Source organism: Siniperca chuatsi, linkage group LG10 (genome assembly GCF_020085105.1).
Source record: "Siniperca chuatsi isolate FFG_IHB_CAS linkage group LG10, ASM2008510v1, whole genome shotgun sequence".
Classification (NCBI taxonomy): Eukaryota; Metazoa; Chordata; class Actinopteri; order Centrarchiformes; family Sinipercidae; genus Siniperca; species Siniperca chuatsi.
Window position 1 is genome coordinate 4,282,326 of NC_058051.1, and position 19,013 is coordinate 4,301,338.

At 40.0% G+C, this 19,013-nt stretch overlaps 1 protein-coding gene across 3 annotated transcripts in view; it reads left to right on the plus strand.

The window, feature by feature from the left end:
* The window catches only part of nphp4 (nephronophthisis 4), a 179,899-nt gene extending 164,531 nt beyond the window's left edge, over window positions 1-15,368 (plus strand). For all 3 annotated transcript variants that reach the window (XM_044210968.1, XM_044210970.1, XM_044210969.1), the window contains exons 24-30: window positions 1,016-1,172; window positions 3,742-3,818; window positions 4,135-4,220; window positions 5,978-6,149; window positions 9,290-9,469; window positions 9,999-10,142; window positions 15,039-15,368. In XM_044210968.1, the coding sequence (XP_044066903.1) occupies window positions 1,016-1,172; window positions 3,742-3,818; window positions 4,135-4,220; window positions 5,978-6,149; window positions 9,290-9,469; window positions 9,999-10,142; window positions 15,039-15,179 (957 nt within the window). In that variant the 3' untranslated portion in view covers window positions 15,180-15,368. The remainder of the gene's footprint in view (window positions 1-1,015; window positions 1,173-3,741; window positions 3,819-4,134; window positions 4,221-5,977; window positions 6,150-9,289; window positions 9,470-9,998; window positions 10,143-15,038) is intronic.
* The last annotated feature ends 3,645 nt before the right edge of the window (window positions 15,369-19,013 follow it).

Sequence of the window (19,013 nt, forward strand, 5' to 3'; positions counted from 1 at the left end):
CACACACACACACACACACACACACACAGAAAGCAGGAGGGAAAGTACAGATGAACTAATGAAATTAGTTGCCGTTGATTGTACTCACCAAGTTCATTGCTGAGATCTGGGAACATGGCAACATCACTAATAATAAGTCTGATGGCGCACAAGTACTCATACAAGCATGCATATGGTTTTAAACAAACCCCCATAGTCAAATTTATTTGGAAGAGAAAAAGACAATGGTAAACTTATCTTCTGTAAACATCCATCACAGTTTACAGACCGACATCATGGTTCACCTTTGACGGTCTGTACTTGAAGTAGTAGCGCTCAGTTTTCTCGTGCAATGATTTTTACCAACATTTCAGGTGCGCTCACTTTCGCATTTATCTCCAAATAAACTGCTTTGGATCAGTCCCAATATGTGGGTGGGAACTTCCCAAGTGGTCCAAAGGTAAATCTAATCTAAGAATCTAAGAAAGAAAAATCTATATTTCTATATGTGTTTTTTCTTCTTTTTAAAGCTTTTTTTCTTTATATACTGGATATTTTCCCCTTTTCAGGCCTTTAAACACTCTTTAAATGAAACATTTTCACAGTTTGTGGGCAGAGTAAGTGCACAGTAAGGCCATAACTTTTGATAAGGGTTCAAAAGTAAACAGAGGTTTTTTAAGGTGTCACAAGCTAAAGGTTGGGAACCACTGGTTTAGATAATGTGGCAAAACTGTTTGCTTGTTTACAACCAATTCTCATTGTCTGACCGGCCGTGTTTTTAACCTGTCAGAGTTTGTTGTTAATTTGTTGATTACAAAGTTAACATAACTGATATATAATAATAATGATGGACAAAACTATGCACATAAGACCCATTCTCCTTTAAGGAGCTTCTAACCCTGTTTTATTCGTTTGGCTTGAGGAGTTTTATTGCCCCATGATGATGTAAATGCTGTTTCATTGCAGTGGATATCTGACATCATGCAGGGAAGTGGCATGCTGCTGATACCGCTGACTTTTCACCTTCCCTCCACAGGTTACATTCAAAGCAGAAGACGGCAAGCCGATGGCCATCTGCCAGGTGAACGTAGAGCCGACACCTCACGTCGTCGACCAGACTTTCCGGCTTTACCACCCCGAGCTCTGTTTCCTTAAGAAAGCCATCCGCCTGCCACCCTGGCATGACCCCACAGGTAGGGCAGGTTACCCCAATTATCCCAAATCAGCCATTCCTCCCTGTCCCACAGATTCCACCCTTCCCCTGACTTTGTGTATACGATTTATTGCATCTTATTTATTTGCATATTATTGCATTTTTAGTATAGGTTTCATGCTTAGTGAATACATCTTCAGTAGGTATACTGACTTACTCTCCCGGAGAGGATAAACTCATAAATAAATGTGCACATACACTTGCAGAGGTGGGCGATGTGGCCTTAAAACAATATCACAATATTTCAGGGTATTTCTGCGAAATTCTTGACGATATGACAAAAATCTTGAAATAAATATGTATATACATATACACAGTGGCTTGCAAAAGTATTCATACCCCTTTCTAACTTTTCCACATTTTTTCACGTTACAACCACAAACGTAAATGTATTTTATTGGGATTTCATGTGATGGAACAACACAAAGTGGCGCATATTTGTGAAGTGGAAGGAAAATTATACATGGTTTTCAAAGTTTTTTACAAAAAAAAAAACTCTGAAAAGTGTGGTGTGCAAAAGTATTCAGCCCCCTTTACTCTGATACCCCTAAATACAATCCAGTGCAACCAATTGCCTTCAGAAATCACCTAATTAGTAAATAAAGTCCACCTGTGTGTAATCTAATCTCAGTATAAATACAGCTGTTCTGTGAAGGCCTCAGAGGTTTGTTAGAGAACATTAGTGAACAAACAGCCCCATGAAGCCCAAGGAACACACCAGATAGGTCAGGGATAAAGTTGTGGAGAAGTTTAAAGCGGGGTTAGGTTATAAAAAAATATCCCAAGATTTGAACATCTCACAGAGCACTGTTCAGTCCATCATCCAAAAATGGAAAGAGCATGGCAGAACTGTTAGTCGTGCACTCCACAAATCCGGCCGTTATGGAAGAGTGGCAAGAAGAAAGCCATTTTAAAAAAAAAAAAAAAAGCCATAAGGAGTCCTGTTTGTGGTTTGCCAAAAGTCATGTGGGGGACACAGCAAACGTGGAAGAAGGTGCTCTGGTCAGATGAGACCAAAAAAGTTTTGGGCCAAAAAGCAAGACGCTATGTGTGGCGGAAAACTAACACTGCACATCACCCTGAACACACCATCCCCACCATGAAACATGGGGGTGGCAGCATCATGCTGTGGGGATGCTTTTCTTCAGCAGGGACAGGGAAGCTGGTCAGAGTTGATGGAAAGATGGATGGAGCCAAATACAGGGCAATCTTGGAAGAAAACCTGTTAGTCAGCAAAAGACTTGAGACTGGGGCAAAGGTTCCAGCAGGACAATGAGCCTAAACATACGGCCAGAGCTACAATGGAATGGTTTAGATCAAAGCATATGCATGTGTTAGAATGGCCCAGTCAAAGTTCAGACCTAAATCCCACTGAGAATCTGTGGCAAGACCTGAAAATTGCTGTTCACAGACACTCTCCATCCAATCTGATTGAGCTTGAGTTCTTTTGCAAAGAAGAATGGGCAAAAATGTCAGTCTTTAGATGTGCAAAGCTGGTAGAGACATACCCCAAAAGACTTGCAGCTGTAATGCAGCGAAAGGTGGTTCTACAAAGTATTGAGTCAGGTGGGGCTGAATACTTTTGCATGCCACACTTTTCAGTTTTATTTTTTTTAAACTTTGAAAACCATGTATAATTTTTCTTCCACTTCACAAATATGCGCAACTTTGTGTTGGTCTATCACTTGAAATCCCAATAAAATACGTTTATTTTTGTTGTTGTAATGTGGAAAAGTTCAAGAGGTATGAATACTTTTGCAAGCCACTGTATTTGTCTATTGAAAATATATATGTAAAATTTGAAAGAATACATTACCCTATTTTTAGTAAATTATTTCTTATTTTGCCATTTTAATTCTACTGAATCCTCCATCTTATTGTAGTGTTTACTCACAAACTACTTTAATCTGCTCACCTTGCTTTTCCCTTCAGTTCTCTTTGGGAGATTGTCCACTAGTTAATCGATCGCTGCTAATGGCGCCATTAATATACCTGGGTGGCCCGACCAAGTAAAATCTATGTGTGGGAAACTGCTTGATCTTTTGTAACCAAACCACTTCCACACTACTGAAGTAGCCCCCTTTTGGAACCAACTCCTCCACCGTGGAGCCGGTAGCAATGTCACTTTCGCTTTCAGCCATGCTTGTTGTTGCTGTGCATAACAGTACAACGTCATTACGTCAACAAGTTGGAATGTTCATTTTATTGTGTTTTCACTAAAATATCAACAAAAACAATCTTACAGTATAATACAATTTCTATCACAAAAAAGGGTAATAACAGAGAGGCATCTGGAAATAGAGCAGGAAATGAAAAGCAAGAAAAAATTAGATGGATAAAATCAAGAAAATAGCACAGCATGTACAGCACATATGCATGTTTATGTGTATATGTGTGTAATGTATAAAATAGATCACATTAGACCTGTCCTTAAGATCAACTAGGTGTTTAAAACTGATTCCATTAATAAAAACTGCTTAAATACACTTCAGATCTTTACTGTCTATATATTAACCATTTTTTCTCTTTCTTGGTATTGGGTTAACCAGTTGGAGACCTAGATGCCAGGACTCACATTCCTGTACGCTGCAGTAACCCTAACATCATCTGCCAGACAAGGATGCTGGTGAGAGAATTACATTATTTTCTTTTTTTCATTTTCCAGTCCCTACCACAATAATCCACACTAATATTAGAAAGGGATTAATTACTGAACTGATAACTTCAACACAATTTTCTTTTCTGGGGAGGAAAGCACTTTATTCTAGCTTTCCTAACCCTAACCTTGAATTGCAAGCTGTTTTGATACCTTAAAGGCTTGCCCTTGCACCATGCCATACACTTTTAAAGTTCTAATGTGGGGTTTCCTTTATTTCTGCTTCCTCTTTTCCTTTACCCCTCCATTTTAATATATTTCTGCCTTTCACTCTGTTTCTGTCTAGGTGCCAGGGGAGCCTCAGGATGTGTACTTGAAAGTGCCAGGGAGTCCCAGTCCACACATAAAAATGTTCTTTGTGATGGTTTTTACGTATGTATTATTTACTGAACAGGCAACCTGTATGCAGTGAACACACACACACACACACACACACACACACACACACACACACACACAGCTTAGCCTGAAGAAGCATTCTATTTTGGACTAATTAAATTGTTCACGCAGGCTTGAATTAATTAACTAATCAGATGGAGGTTTGGTGGTCTGACTGCCTGAAGTTACAGAACCCGTCCTCTAGTCTCCATCAGGATTAGAGCAGTATTATGTGTGGGTTTGCCAAGGTTTGCCTTATTAAAGTCAGGTATTTATCATTCAACTTGGATATGATGGATATGATGAAGTTTTGACTGGTTACATATTTACTGCAGAACTGGTCTTCCTTAGATTGGTGGTCTATTAGAAACCCTTTATTTAAAGTTACCCTGTGGAGTTTTCTGGTAAACTAACACATTTATGTTAACATTCAGTGTCTCTCAGCAACGCACATTATATGTGTTCTTCAGACCCGACTAATGTGTTGAATGCATTCTCTTCCTCATAAAACAAAGCCAATTTTTTAAATAGTGTTACTACCACTATCTGCCATTTAGTAAGCAGAAATGTGGATTGCATCATCTGCATGCTTGTGCACATACAAGTGCGTCCTCATACAAGTGTACGAAATACAAACAACAGGTACCTGCTCAAAAAAACACTGCTACATAGTGCTACTAGTTGTCAGAAACTCTGCAGGGCACCTTTAATTTGTTTGTAATGAGAGATTTTGATTGGATTCTTCCCAATCAAAGTCATACATGAATCTGTACATGAAATCGACACAATAACAACACAGGTAACACTTTATTTTATGGGTTAAACACAGTGCATACAGCAGACTCCACGTGGCAGCTTCATTATATGCCTAGACACTGAGATCATCCAGTCCTCTTATGCTGGAATAATAAGACCTGGCCATAATTTTTTCTGTATCATTTAGTGTGTGTTAAGTAGATTACACAGAAAGTTATTCAGGAATATGCACTATGTGAGCACAATATGAATTAAAGTAATAGAGGAGGAGTTAAACAGCCCCCTGTCTTGCAGAGGGAGCCATTTTGACACATGGCCCCCTCTACAAGACAGGGCCACAAGATTAGCTAATAATGGAGGACCCTTTGTAGCTGACATTTTACTTTAGTGGTATAAATTCAATTCAAATTACCCAAACCGACTGACACACATTGAACCTGGAGGTTTTGAGGTCCCTGGGCATCTGGGGCCCAGGCCTGTGTGTTTTCCCTAGTTGATAATCCAGCCTTATTTTAAAGAAATGTTTTAGGAAATGATCACCAAATTACAGAACTCGTAAAATAAAGCATTACACAAACACCTAATGCAATCCAGTGTAAACATTTGTGGCATGGCTGTTGCAACATGTAATAATGCTGAATATCATCTGAAAACATCACTTATCAGCAGCGTCAATCCAACACTTCAAAAACCCATATCACTTGAATTCTATTCCAAATATCCCTAAATGCTCCTTGAGTGCTGTTGCCACAGAGCAGGGCTGAGTAGGTGACTACATCACCTCCCACTCACAGCTCTCAGAGTCAGTTAGGGCCACTGAGACTGAATTCCCTTCTTCTCAGCAGTGAGAGGAGGATGATGATAATGATATTGCTGCTTATTAAAATGCGAGCATAGCCATAGATCAGCCCTCCTCATCTCCGACCTCATGCTGCTACTGCTGCGTCTCCAGGGGGCCTCAGCTTAATTGTCCCTGATGATGTTTTTCTCTGTAGTGATAAGTGGATGGCAGCGCCGTCCCAGATCTGGCAGATTTACGTGCATTTCCTGGAGCGGGTGGATGTCAGCTGTGTGACTGGCCAGCGGAGCTGTCAATCACTGGTGCTGAGGGGGAAGCAGGCTGTTCGCAAGGTCAAATGTTTCTCATCTCACCCCCAGGAGATTGAGGTACACATCTTTAAGAGTTACCCACTTTTTTTTGAGTCAGTGAATTATACAGTAACTTTATTATACTGTCAATTGATTGTGGTCCCAGTCTATAGTGAGTCCAAGTACATGGCTGCTTGCATTCCCTAACCTTGGTAGCACACCCGTATTGAGATACTGTATATCAAAACAGAAATCATCTCTCAGCAGTGTGGAGAGTAGAGATCTTCACAGTTCCACGGTTTCTAGTAACTGAGACCCAACCTATTGCCCTGAGCCGTGCCAGGTCCAGATTCTACTTAATCAGGAAGGGTCTTGTTAAATTGCTGTGGGTCTCAAGTCTGTGTATCTATCAATATTTCTAATACCCAAGCAGATCCAAGCAGACTCTTTACCAGCTCTAATCTTGTGTGCGTCATAATCATTGCAATAGAAAGTTTGTTTTTTGAGGCAGATGGAGAGTGTGAAGTGCAGGAAAAATGACATTTATTGCTGCTCTTTTGGACACCAGCTGCTCATTAATTGGTGAGGCATCATGCTGCTGCCAGTGTTGGGGTTTTCTCTGTATTTGGGTCTTCCCGCGTCAACCACATTTTGGATCAGGTCTAAGTATTTTGGGGTGTATTTGGATCAAGTCTGACTGCCCTCAGGTTCCTTTTGGATCGGGTTTTTATTTAAATTAATTTCTTTACGTCAGGCTCGGGTAGGTTGTCCACGGGTCTGTGTTTGGATTTTGGACCCATGAAGACCTCTAGTGGAGAGTTCTATTTGATTCTTCATGACTGCTAGAAACACCGGAAACCCATCCAGAAGTCATAGCACTGTAGTCACATACATAACTCTTGTTTGGAGTTGTCATTTGAAAGGGGGTGATGAAGAGTGTGCGACCAACAGTATTATTAGTTTAAGGTGGTGAACTAAGTGTTTAGGGCAAATCTACATCATCCCTACCACTCGTACATAGCCCTGTGTTTTCAGTTTTTCTCAATTGTTTACATATGTTTTCTGAAAGTATACCTCGTATTCTCAGAACTCTACACACAAATCAAAAACACACACATGGGGCGCCCCAGTAACTCACCTGTTAGTGTGTGCACCATGTACAAGGCTGAGTCCTTACCACAGCGGCCAGGGTTCGATTCCAGCGCGTGTCCCTTTGCTGCATGTCATCCCCTCTCTCTCTTTCCCACATTTCCTGTCTCTCTTCAGCTGTTCCTATCAAATAAAGGCAAAAAGCCCAAAAAATAATCTTAAAAAAAACACACACGAAAGGCAAAACTCCACAAATCTCCTGCAAAATGAAATTCTGTATCGCCTAGTATGTCAAATCCAGTTTCTTACCTATTCTTATTCTGGAAAGTCTGAATTTTCATTGCTTAGACTCATGGTGGCCCAAATCTCATCAGAGATTATGGCTCTTCTTGGTCTTGCTCTTCCTCTTCCTCCCCCTCCTCTTACTCTCACTCCACTTGGTATGCCTCTCTGTCTTATGTTGGCATCCATTGCTCCAAAACAGAAGAGCTTACATGTGGCCCTTTTATTGCTAAAGCTCTGATTGCCTATTGAAGAAATGTGCAACATTTTGCCCATGTGAGATTCAGAGTGGATAGCATGAAATTTAAGTTCAGCATTTTGAATGGCAGTGTGTTCCATGAACACAAGAGATTTTATTCATGAAGATTGTGCCAAATGTAGAGAATTGTGTGTAGTGTTTTGTGGTTTAACTGCAATCTGAGTGTAAAGCAGGAAATGTGCTTGTATTTTAGCAGAATTGGTTCAGGGAGTTGGTACATGAATTACATGCTGTGGTCATTGTGTCTCAAGTACCAGTGTTAATGTGAGAAACTGTAATCTAAAATGAGAAGGTGGTGCAATTTATTTCTACGTGACTGTCTTCACTTTTGCCTTTTTCTGATGATTTCTGTTTTTCAATTGGGACAAAGGCTGACACAAATGGAAAGCAACATACAGAAAAGAGAAAAGGTGGAATCAAAACAGCTCAGATCTTACCTTGAATCCTCTGTATCTAATGAGAACTTGAGAGCTTTGTTCTTAACATATTTTTTTCTGTATTAGCAATTTTCAAACCTCATATCCAAAATGATTTCATGCAAATTGTTCTCTTAGCAGCAGGAAACAATGGAACAGCAACAGTCTCTCTTAACTCCAGGTTAAAATTCAAGTCATTATCAAGAATGTACAAATGCGTGTTGACTGCAAAATGGGTCTTTTCATGTCATTTCATTCCATTTTATTAGGTCCCCCATCACTTTCTGCAATCATGTCAGATCATCTTGGGACACAATTTGACACAATCTGAAAAATTAGCAATGGTTGTATGCTCGCTGAACATGTGAAAATATGTTCCAAGAGTGTCAGATTGCTCTCTTTTTTATTTTTTTATCTATTTTAAAATACATTGTTTCTTATTCATAACTGGGTACAAGAAGTTTGACAATGCTTTTCACTCAGAGCTGCAGTAAAAGGGCATTGCATATTACTCACTCATATTCAAAAAAGCGACCATGGATGCATACAGTATGACCCAAACGTGTTCTCCCTGAAGACATAGGGTACTGGCTGAAAAAGCGACAGATGTATTTTTAAAAGATTTCACCGTATGCATCAGCGGCCGCTTTGATCTGACTCTCGGCAGGTTAGCTCACTGTGGAATGCATCAGAGGAGTCTTATAAAATAGGATAAAGCTCACCGCCAGAGAATAGCTTTGCTTTTCTCAACAGATTGAAAAGGAGCTGCACAGTAAATCTCATTCTCACATCCTTCTGTCTCTCTGTCACTTTTCTGCCTCTACTTTCTCTCATTTCATTGTCTGCCCTCTCTTTACCTTTACCAATACCATTTGCCCTATCTCTCACCCTCTGCTGTAATCTGTACACCTCCTTTATTTTCCTCTGACTCTACTAACCACCTTTTCCCATTAATTCTGTCCTTTTCTATACCTTTTTTTTTACCTCTTCTAATAAAATGTCTCTCTCTTCTTCCATACTATGTTACTATCTTTACTCTGTCATATGGTCAATGCCTCTATTTCTCTTTATTAATTGTCTCTTTCTCATTCTAACCCTAATCAACAACATCTCCACACCCAACTGCCAAACCCAACCACCCTTTATTGCCCCCTCCCATACCTTCTCTGTAGGTAGACCCAGAGGGTGTGTTTGTTTTGCCTCCCGCAGCAGTGCAGGAGCTCCAGCTGAAGGTGCAACCATGGCGAGCAGGCAGCCGCTTCTTGTACGTGAACGCGGTGGATGTGGAGCACCGGCAGCTAGTCACTGCCTGGCTGCTCTGTCTCAACGTCCGCCGGCCCATACTGTCCAAGGTATGAGTAGTTTTGTTTCTGTACTGCTTAAAATGTCTAGCGGCTCGAGGCTACTTTAGCCACTACTAGCATAACACACCCGAATCTCCAAACAAATGGAAACAATTGCATTGTGGGTAATGTAGGCACCAGGTTTTGGCAAGGAAGAAAAATTCATGGAATAAAAATAAGACAATATCTTCAATTTGTCTGTCCATTGTGATCCCAAGAGTGTTACAGTAGTGCAAAGGCAGGAAAAAATCAATTTCGACTCCCTCTCATATACGATACATACTGGTGGTGTTGCTATCAGTCTAAACCACAGAAATAAGTCCTTTTCTTTTCTAATCTTTATCACTTATACACATCTTACAAATGTGGATCTTGAGGCAGCGCACCCAATGTGCAAAGTGTACACTGACAATTTGTTTGTCAACAGTCAAAAATCTGATACTAGCAGCACATGGGAAGTGCATTTTTAGATGTGGCCTACTGATTTAGTGACCAACCAGTTATGGCACTAACTGTCTGCGTGTGTGTTTGTGTGCAGGCATTTGAAGTGTGTGTCCCAGTTGGTGGTGGGCGTGGCAGCTCAAGGAAAATTACCTACACCAACCCCTACACCAGTAGCCGCACATTCCTGCTCCGCTCTGACCATCCAGACCTGCTCCAGTTCAAAGAGGATACATTCCAGGTGAGATAAGACTTTGATTAACACCTAGACCAGGAAGGGAACCTTCCTCCTCGACAAAAGCTTGTCTTTGTTGTTGAAGGAAATCAAGACCTGCTTCAGTACAGGTAGTTTCATGGGATTAATGGTACCTTGTGCTGTTACCACCCTGTAAATAATTAGTATCAGCTATAATGAAAAGTGCTACTGACCAATGGTAGGAATCCTGTTTGATCAGCTTTTTTTGATCCTGTTTATAATAAAATGATGGAAATAACAACGAATACTTGCAACACTTTTGCCAAACCAAATGGTCAATTTAAAAGACATAAAATTCTACAGAGAAAATAAATTCTGCCTATTGAAAGCTACTGTTAATGTCAGCAAAGATTTTATATTCTATTCAAATTCTACTATATCTTAAACTACTCTATCCATTTTAATTCAAGTTGGACATTGAGGCATCTTTTGGGGATGAGGAGATGTCAGCAAATAATTGTAAATTAAGTCGTACTATAGGCTTTTTTTGGGCTATTTTGCCCACTTCATTATATCACACAATTCATGTGTAAATGAGATACAATTCAAAGCAATTTTTGATAATAAGTTGGAATTCCTTTTGAGTACTTGGCCAATATTTATTTCACATAATATATTCTGATCATGCAGCAGAACAAACTATTTATTATCAGTGCCTGCTGTAGAGTTAGCTACAGTGACTTTCCACTGACTGAAAATCATTTTTTTATGCGCTTCCCAGGGATTTTTATGAGTATGATTAGGTTGCTTCTATTAAACAAGCAAATCCCCCTCCAAGTTTTGGAAAGTCAAGGGAGATTATTATTAAGAATTATTAATCACCCGAAGTAATTTAGCTATCAAACCTATGGGATGGGAGATCCTAATTTTTATCTACGTTTCCTAATTGTTCTTAGTAAGCTAAAGCATCAAACCCCAGTGTCACAGAAAAGTATCTGCTGTTTCACCTGAGTTTTGGCTGAGCAGGGCAGGCGTGACCCTGAAGGGAAGAGGAGAGGATAAGCAGTGCCATTTTTCTGGCCACTCGGTGGCGATCGGTTCCAGATGAAACTCCTCCTCCCCATGTTTCAGGACGTGTTGTCGGTCCCACGGAGTGACTCTGGTCTTAGTCAGATCTCTTCCTCCATAAGTAGGCTGATGAAGTTCAATTGTGATGGCAATGCGGTGTGAGCATCTGCCAGCTTTTGGCTGAGTTTAAGGTTTGTTACAGTCCTCGTTAGGACTCCGGTGCTGCAACTGGATGTAGAAACTTCTTTAATCTGGTATCAGCAATTTAAGTTTGCTAATAAAGTGTCTTTCTTTAAGAGTTAAGTCTTTGAGGCTCTTTCGCTCTGTCTCTCCATCGCTCTCTATTTATCCTTCTCTGCACCATGTGACTGGTGCATAAGGTCCAGGGTTTCTTCTTTTCTAACCTTGTTATATCTCAGAAATGGCACAGATCTCCTTTTAGCAGGCTTCTTTCTTTCAGTCTTGTTGGATATCAGTATTTTTCCAACATATTCTGTGTGCCTTTGGTCCTGCGGGGTCAGTTGAGGCCTGCTGGGCCTCAAGATTTGGTCTCATTTCCTTTTTCATTAGCTACTCAGCACATCATAATAGGAGAATATGTAACATCCAGTAACTTTAGGCATGTTCAATTGATCAATATTAACATTAAGACAACAAGAGATCATTTCAAAATATTCTTGTTAATATGTCATTATATTGGCAAGCAAGGACTTACTTCTGACAGTGTATCCCAAATTATCACACATGCTGTCCCAAATTATTATGGATGTCCTGAAAGAATAGTTTTGTTAATACAGAAAATGGTGATCCGTACTTTGTATGACATCATACATTATTTGATTCTGCATGGCAATGTAATTTTCTTTATTCTTTTAATCTTAAAGTTTTACAAGTCCTGGTTTTCACTTGATGAAGACCAGAGATCATGAGATGTTCCTTAAAAGAGGGTGGTGTCAGGTTGTGTTATGCATGGTTAGGGAGAGTAAGTTGTAATTTACTAAACTGGCTTAGGTTGTTCATGCTTCGTGAGTTTTTGCAGGCCCGCCGTAAATCGAGAAATTGTCATTCAACCTTTCATTAGTGACCTGAGTCCGGCAAAGGTCATGGGACAGAGGAAATTACTGGAGACGGCTTATCAGTTCTCTGGACAGGCCTGGTTTATGACTTAGAAGCCAGTGTTCAGAAAAGTCTCATTCTTTTCATTATTCCAGATTCAAAATGTTCATCAGGATCGGGGTTGATCATGCTACACCTGCGTTTCGGAAGCGCTCAGAGCCCATCACACAAGCTTAAAAATATGCATCAGTTACATGCGTATAGCTTGAGTAAAACGTGAGCCTTTATGTGACCTGTGCAGACAGCTGTATTGATTAAAAAAGGAGCGTATCTGTTCTGTCAGGCGTGTGTGAGATGGACGACTGAAAAACACGTCTGAAATGTCTCGTGTAGACGTTCCTTTACTGTAGTTCTTGGTTCTTGTGAATATTTAAACTGCAAGAGTTATGTTGGAGCTGTGGTGCAGCCAGCTCACAATACAGCCACATCCAGTGGACATGAGGAGTTAGACATTTTAGTATTGGATTATTTCAACAATGCACTGCCATTTTAGCCTGGTATCAACCTCAAAATCATCTTTGGTTCTCTCTTAGCTAAAATCATGAATTGGCTGTGCTGCAACATCACTGGCTATGCATCATACCCATGCACTACTGTGCAGACTGACACTGTTAAACCAAAGTTTTGACCGACATGCTGATTGTGACCTTTTGTGTGGAAAAGAAACCTTGGGTGTCAACTGTAAACAGATATGAAGCTGAGTAAAAGACATCAATGATTTCTGGCCTCTCACATCAATGGTTCATTCCTCAGCTGTTATACAAGTGAATGATTTCCTTGTTTGCCTACAGAATGAAACAGGAGGAGTCATTACTGCTGTTGTTTTATTGTTATGTTGTCAGCCTCAGTGTCTCTAATAGCTGATTCGCTCACATACAAACATGAAGTACCAGAGTCACTGCCGTCATTGCCTTTCATTTGCTGAGGTGTGATAAAATGGCAAAACAAATGGAAAACCAGCATTTTTAATTAACAAATAAATTAATGAGATGCAATTGGAGTCTGTTTCCACATAAACAATTTAAGTCTCTCTGCTGCTGTCCAGTTTGTTTTTTCCATCTTGTCAGCGAGGCTCCAGGTGTCTTATAAAGAATTTACTGTGCCCGTAGCATTAAGCAAATGTGGCACTTATCTCTTTTTTGACATAAATACTTCGCCATAATAAAACCAGCTGGGGGAAAGCAAAGCAGAGATCAATACTGCTATGCTTTTGGGGAAGATTACAGCGTAAATTGCCAAAATTTACTTACATATCCATTACTGGCTATTACAGAAATAGTATAAGATTATTCTGGTCTGATTTGAAATACTGAGAAAAACAAATGACCAAATGAAGTCCTTTTTCACACTATGAGCACTGACAATAAAAGCATTAAAACATTAAGAATTGTGTGCCTTTAATACAAAAGAATAATCAAAATTCCACTCTGGATGGAGAGATGGTGATTTGGACGAAAAACAAAGAGTGTGATGTCAAGAGGTTAGAACAATGAATGTAATAATTTTCTGTTTTCAGACAACCCTCCAAACATTAGGCAGTGGAAACCCACAATGAGGATGCACAGTAACACTGTGTGGATAAGCGTTTGCTCCTTATACACAATACGTACATCTCACGCACGCACAGTGGACATTGTGTGCACACGTGACCCTTGTGTCCTATCAGCAAAGATGGGAAATACGGTAAATAATTGAGGAAGGGACACATATTCAGACTTTATGACTGCTTCAAAGGTAGGAAGTCACCACTTTTTTCTTTCCATCTCTCTTGTTTACCATGCCGGTAAATCTGAATGAATTATACTTTGGTGCTCATGGTTTCCGTAAAATTTATTGAACAATTGAATTATAGAGAATCTAACCGATCTATCGATGCGTAGCATGTAAAAGTTTAAACATTTATATTTGTATATGTGCAATCTAAGCAACTTAGAACTAGCTCAAGCAGGCGACCCAGTGGGCTTTAAGAGGTTTTATACATCCAAAGAACTTCTATAAAAACCAGACCTGGCATCTAATTGAATAATCTGCGTTTATTTGTCAAAACGTGTAGCCACACCCAGCCAGTTAAATGGACTCTGCGTCTAATTGAAGTTTTACGGTACAGATTAATCTATTATTATTGACAGTCTATCTCTGGCAACAAACACCGTAGAGAAAAACAATGTGAAACATTGCAGGTGATTTGAATGATTATTATGTTAGATGCTATGATTGTTTTTCAGTAAAATGTGTTCTAATGTTAAAAGAAAGATATTTTCATACACATGAGTTGTGTGTTCTGTTTCCCAACAAAATGTGTAGAGAAAAAAAACCCAAACATGGTACAGGAAAGTTATGAGAAGCCCACAAAATGTGTCACATGACTCTCATCTGACTGATTTCTGTCACTTTAACACAGCATTTTCAACCAAATGCTAAAATAATTTGTGTTTTGATAACACAGAATTCTATGTCATATTAAGTGGGAATATCACACACTACCAAATTGTCACATATCAGTAGACTCTTAGGGCCACTGGGTCACAGGGCTAGTTGTTGACCCCCACCCACTTCCTCCTCCATCATGTGACACAAGGGCCACGTGTGCAACATATCCACTGTGTGTACGTGTACAGAGTAACATTGATATACTATTAGACTCTGTGTACATGGACATGGTTGCATCCGTGTAGTGTTACTAGCTGAAGAGAAAGAATCATTAACTCACCCTTACAAAGCATTGAGATGAATATGAAATATTTTTGCTGTGTTCAGATCAGCGGGGGAGAGAGTTACACCATCGGACTACGATTCGCCCCCAGTCAGAGTCCCGGCTCAGTGGAAATACTGGTCTACGTGAACAACCTGGAGGAGAAGACGGAGGAGACGTTCTGTGTGAAAGTCAACTACTCGTGAACTGAGGATGTTTGTTTCAAACAGCGAGTACAAACTGCTTTCTGGAAATGTTGACTGATAAATATATATATTGTATCTGAGTGTGAAATGAACTTAAATGAGTATAAATGACCTGTAATTTTTCTACATAGTGTGTTTAATTTTGTATTAGATCTGATTTAAGACAGAAATAAACTCTTTTTTATCACATATATTGTTTGGGGTTTTTTTTTTCAGTCTTTTGTACAAGGTGGGGTATTAAGTACTGTATGAATGAAAGAGACTTTTTCTTGATGCTTGATGAGTTTCACTGAAAGGTCACGTCTCAAAAATCATATTGAATCAAACATATTGAATGCAAAACAAGCAGGCAAAGCTACTTTCTCTTAAAAGCTTTGAACACACATCCAAACACATCACTTAGTTTACTAAACAATACACCAAAGGAAAGCAGAAACTTTACTTTAAAACATAAAATTAGGGTGCAAGACAGAAACAAAAAGAAAAAATCTGCAGAAGAAACTGAAGATATACATGATTTCTTTGTTCTGTAATCAGTAAAGCAGCACAAAAGCAGCAATATCAATGTCAAGGCTAGATCCCAATTGTGATCTGTCCTCTTCTGAAATGTCCGGCAAATGTCTGACAACCATCCAAAGGTGGGCCGAGGGTGAAAGCAATAACATTTTATCGACTTTAATTACCCAGCAAACCCACTTGAATGCCACTTGATGGTTGAGTTTTAATCTAAGACAAGCCAGGAGTCTGCTCTCTGCGTCCCCTTGCCTCCCAAACAACTTATCCTCATCACCGGCATTATTAGAACCAGCACCGTAATGAGGTATGACTTTCCAGCGAGGCACACAACTCTTCAGATCGCTCTCATTAACACCAGCACCCTTTTAAACCTTCCATCGTCTCCTTCCTGCTCGCTCCCCCTCGCTCTGCTGTGTGTCTCTCTGTCTGAGGGAGAGGAGACAGAGGAGGCCATGCACATTGTGTTATGTAACACAGCGTTACACAATCCCCCCCGCTTTCTCTCTCATTAGAATGCAGGCTCCAAAATAAGCCTCAGCACAGCAGCAAAGGCTAATAAAAAGATCCTTACATTCTCTAACATCTCGTCTGAAGCAGAAGCCTCATTGTCTTCTCTATTTTATGTTAATATGTTAACAGCGTACAGAAATACACATTATACACATTCACTTTATAATTTGTTCCCGGTAGCCTTTGACATTCTGGTTCGTATGCTAAAAGATGCTCTGTGCAACATTAAACTTTTGGCTTAAAGGATGGGTTTGGATCTTTTTAAATTAATCTCAATACAATGTTCATATACCATAGGTACTTTGAAAGAGTTATTGATTGCTGTAATTATTCCTCCTGTTCATACTGGAGGTGGATAGTGATATTTTTCTGGCATGAATACTGTGTAAGGAATATGGGACAAAATCCACAGTCCTCATTCTGTGTAAAAATGCATTCTAAAGTTCAGGTGAAGTTAAAATGAGGCTTCAGCAGGCTTAGTCAGATCAAGTGGGTATCTTCCAAAGTTAGACTTTTTATTACATGCAGTAGCAGTTAATGTTAGCGGTTGATAGGAGCAGGTAATTTAAGAGTTGTTATTTCTAGAAGTCGACTAACAGCCTGCACACCTGCATCGATCTCATCCATGCCTCCATGCTCCTCGCCACTTTTGTGGCCATTTTTCATGGTAGCTACCTAGCTATGTAGGAGGATGACATCTTTATTCTTAATTCTGTATACTAAGCTCTGATTGTTTCTCCAACCAGGGGTAACTGGTTGAATCACTGAACAAATCTGAGATGTGGGCAGTGATTCAGAGATGGATCCAGCTTCAGCTGAAATTTAGTATGCTTTTTTGCCTCGAACAAGGACTGTGGATTTGGTCCCTTATTTCTTACATTTTGGTCACGCTATGAAGGTATCACTTCACAGCCAGTATTGTCAGGAGAAAAGATTACAGTGACAGATAATTCTTATAACATACAAAGCATGCAAATGCTGTATTAAGATATACTTTAAATATACAAGATACAAGATAGATTTATTGATCATTTTACAACACAGGGTTGTATAATGAGATTTTGTTTTGTAGTTCCCTTTATGCTACTCAAAAAATTTATATACTGTAGATCAGTGAATAAATAATAAGTCATAGAAATGAAAACAATTTTACATGGTGGAGTCCGAACCTGTCAAATGTTCCCTGTGTCTTTTGGGGTAGAGAACAGCTGGCATGTTTCCATGCTTCACTACCTGTGTGTGGAGAACATTTCATGCTGCTATCCATCCCCAGAATAATCCCCAGTATCTCTGGTAGGGATGGGATGCTGTTTTCTGTTGCAGCCCTACTTTGTGATTCACTGTAGGCTGATGAGGCAGGTGTGTTTTGTGTAAAAAAAAAAAAAAAAAAAAAATCATACCCAGGTTAATACCTACATTCTTGTCAGAGCAGCAGCCCCCAGAGAGTGAGCTGCATGGTTGTTCTCTCAGCGAGCGGCAGAGCAGCCCTGACACCTTATTAGCGGTGCCAGTCCAGTTGTTGGCGGTTCATCCTGAAGGAGCACAGACACCCGCCACAACAGCTCACACTGTCTGCTCACCTTGTTAGTGTGGTTACATGGCTCCTGTCTAGTTGCCCAGTGGAGAGGCTGCCTTGATATTTTGCTGGATGGAAAGGTACCTGTTATTGCCTTGATTTGGAGAAAAGCAGGCCTACCCGCAGGTGCATGGCTGTGTTTGTATGGTCTTATTTCTGTGTGTAGGTGCCTGGCCTGAGCTATGTGAGTGTGTGCATGTCTATGAGAAAAAAGGTACAACGACGCGGGTATCAAAGAGCTTTGTGACTGGAGGAATATGCAACCTAGCAACCAGCCCTCGTCCTCATGTACACCGCTGGCCTGGATCTGCGCTCATACAGTGGAGAGAAGAGAGATTGTGTGTATTATTGCAATTCAGTTTCAATTCAGTACAATTCAGCTATGTACCATTTAACTGAGAACACACACAGATTACAACAGAGGAGTCGTTTTTTTTTTTCCAGAAAAGTGTAAAAGAAATTTAAAAAAAAGGAAATTCAAAGCTTGGTCACTTCTTGCCACGCCCTAATCAGTGATGTCACAACTGATCTTTTCACAGCTGTCAAAGGCAAAACAACTGCTGTGGCATCACTGATTGGGGTGTGACTAGAACTGCAACATGCTTGAAGGTTTCAACCCACCGGTTTGAATTACTCTTCAGAACAGTGATAAGGGAATTGATGTAAACCGGAAAGGTCTTTACAAGACTTTTCACAATGAAACAGGAAGAGAAATGAAAGGAGAGGCAAAGCAGCTGTCTCGTTTTATCTCGGGGAGGGGGACCTGGTTCAGATTAGACGTGAAGTGCAAAAAGGAGGTCTCAACAAATTGAAATTCAATTACCCCATCACCCGTCTCAGCAGGACCTTCCCTCAGCCATGACTGTCGAGCACAAAGGAAATATGTTGAGCATCACTGTTCCTCTCACTGCAAACACACATCCAGTTTAAAGACAGTTCTCAGTAGATGGCAGCCTTACACATACAGCAAATTCCCACTCTTATTCTCACCAATCTCCCTTCCCTCTAAGGCAGTAGTAAATAAATAAGGTGGTAAACTTTGACCTCCGATCTGAAATCTGAAATCAGAAATCATATATTTTGTTTCTTCCTTAATAGATAGTCCATTATAATAGTATAATGTATAGTATAATATATAGTGATAATGCCCTGATACAGGAAACGCAGCATCCGTGTTGACTTGGTGATTGGCTCAGATACAATCAAATTTTTCCCCCACAGAAAACGGAAGG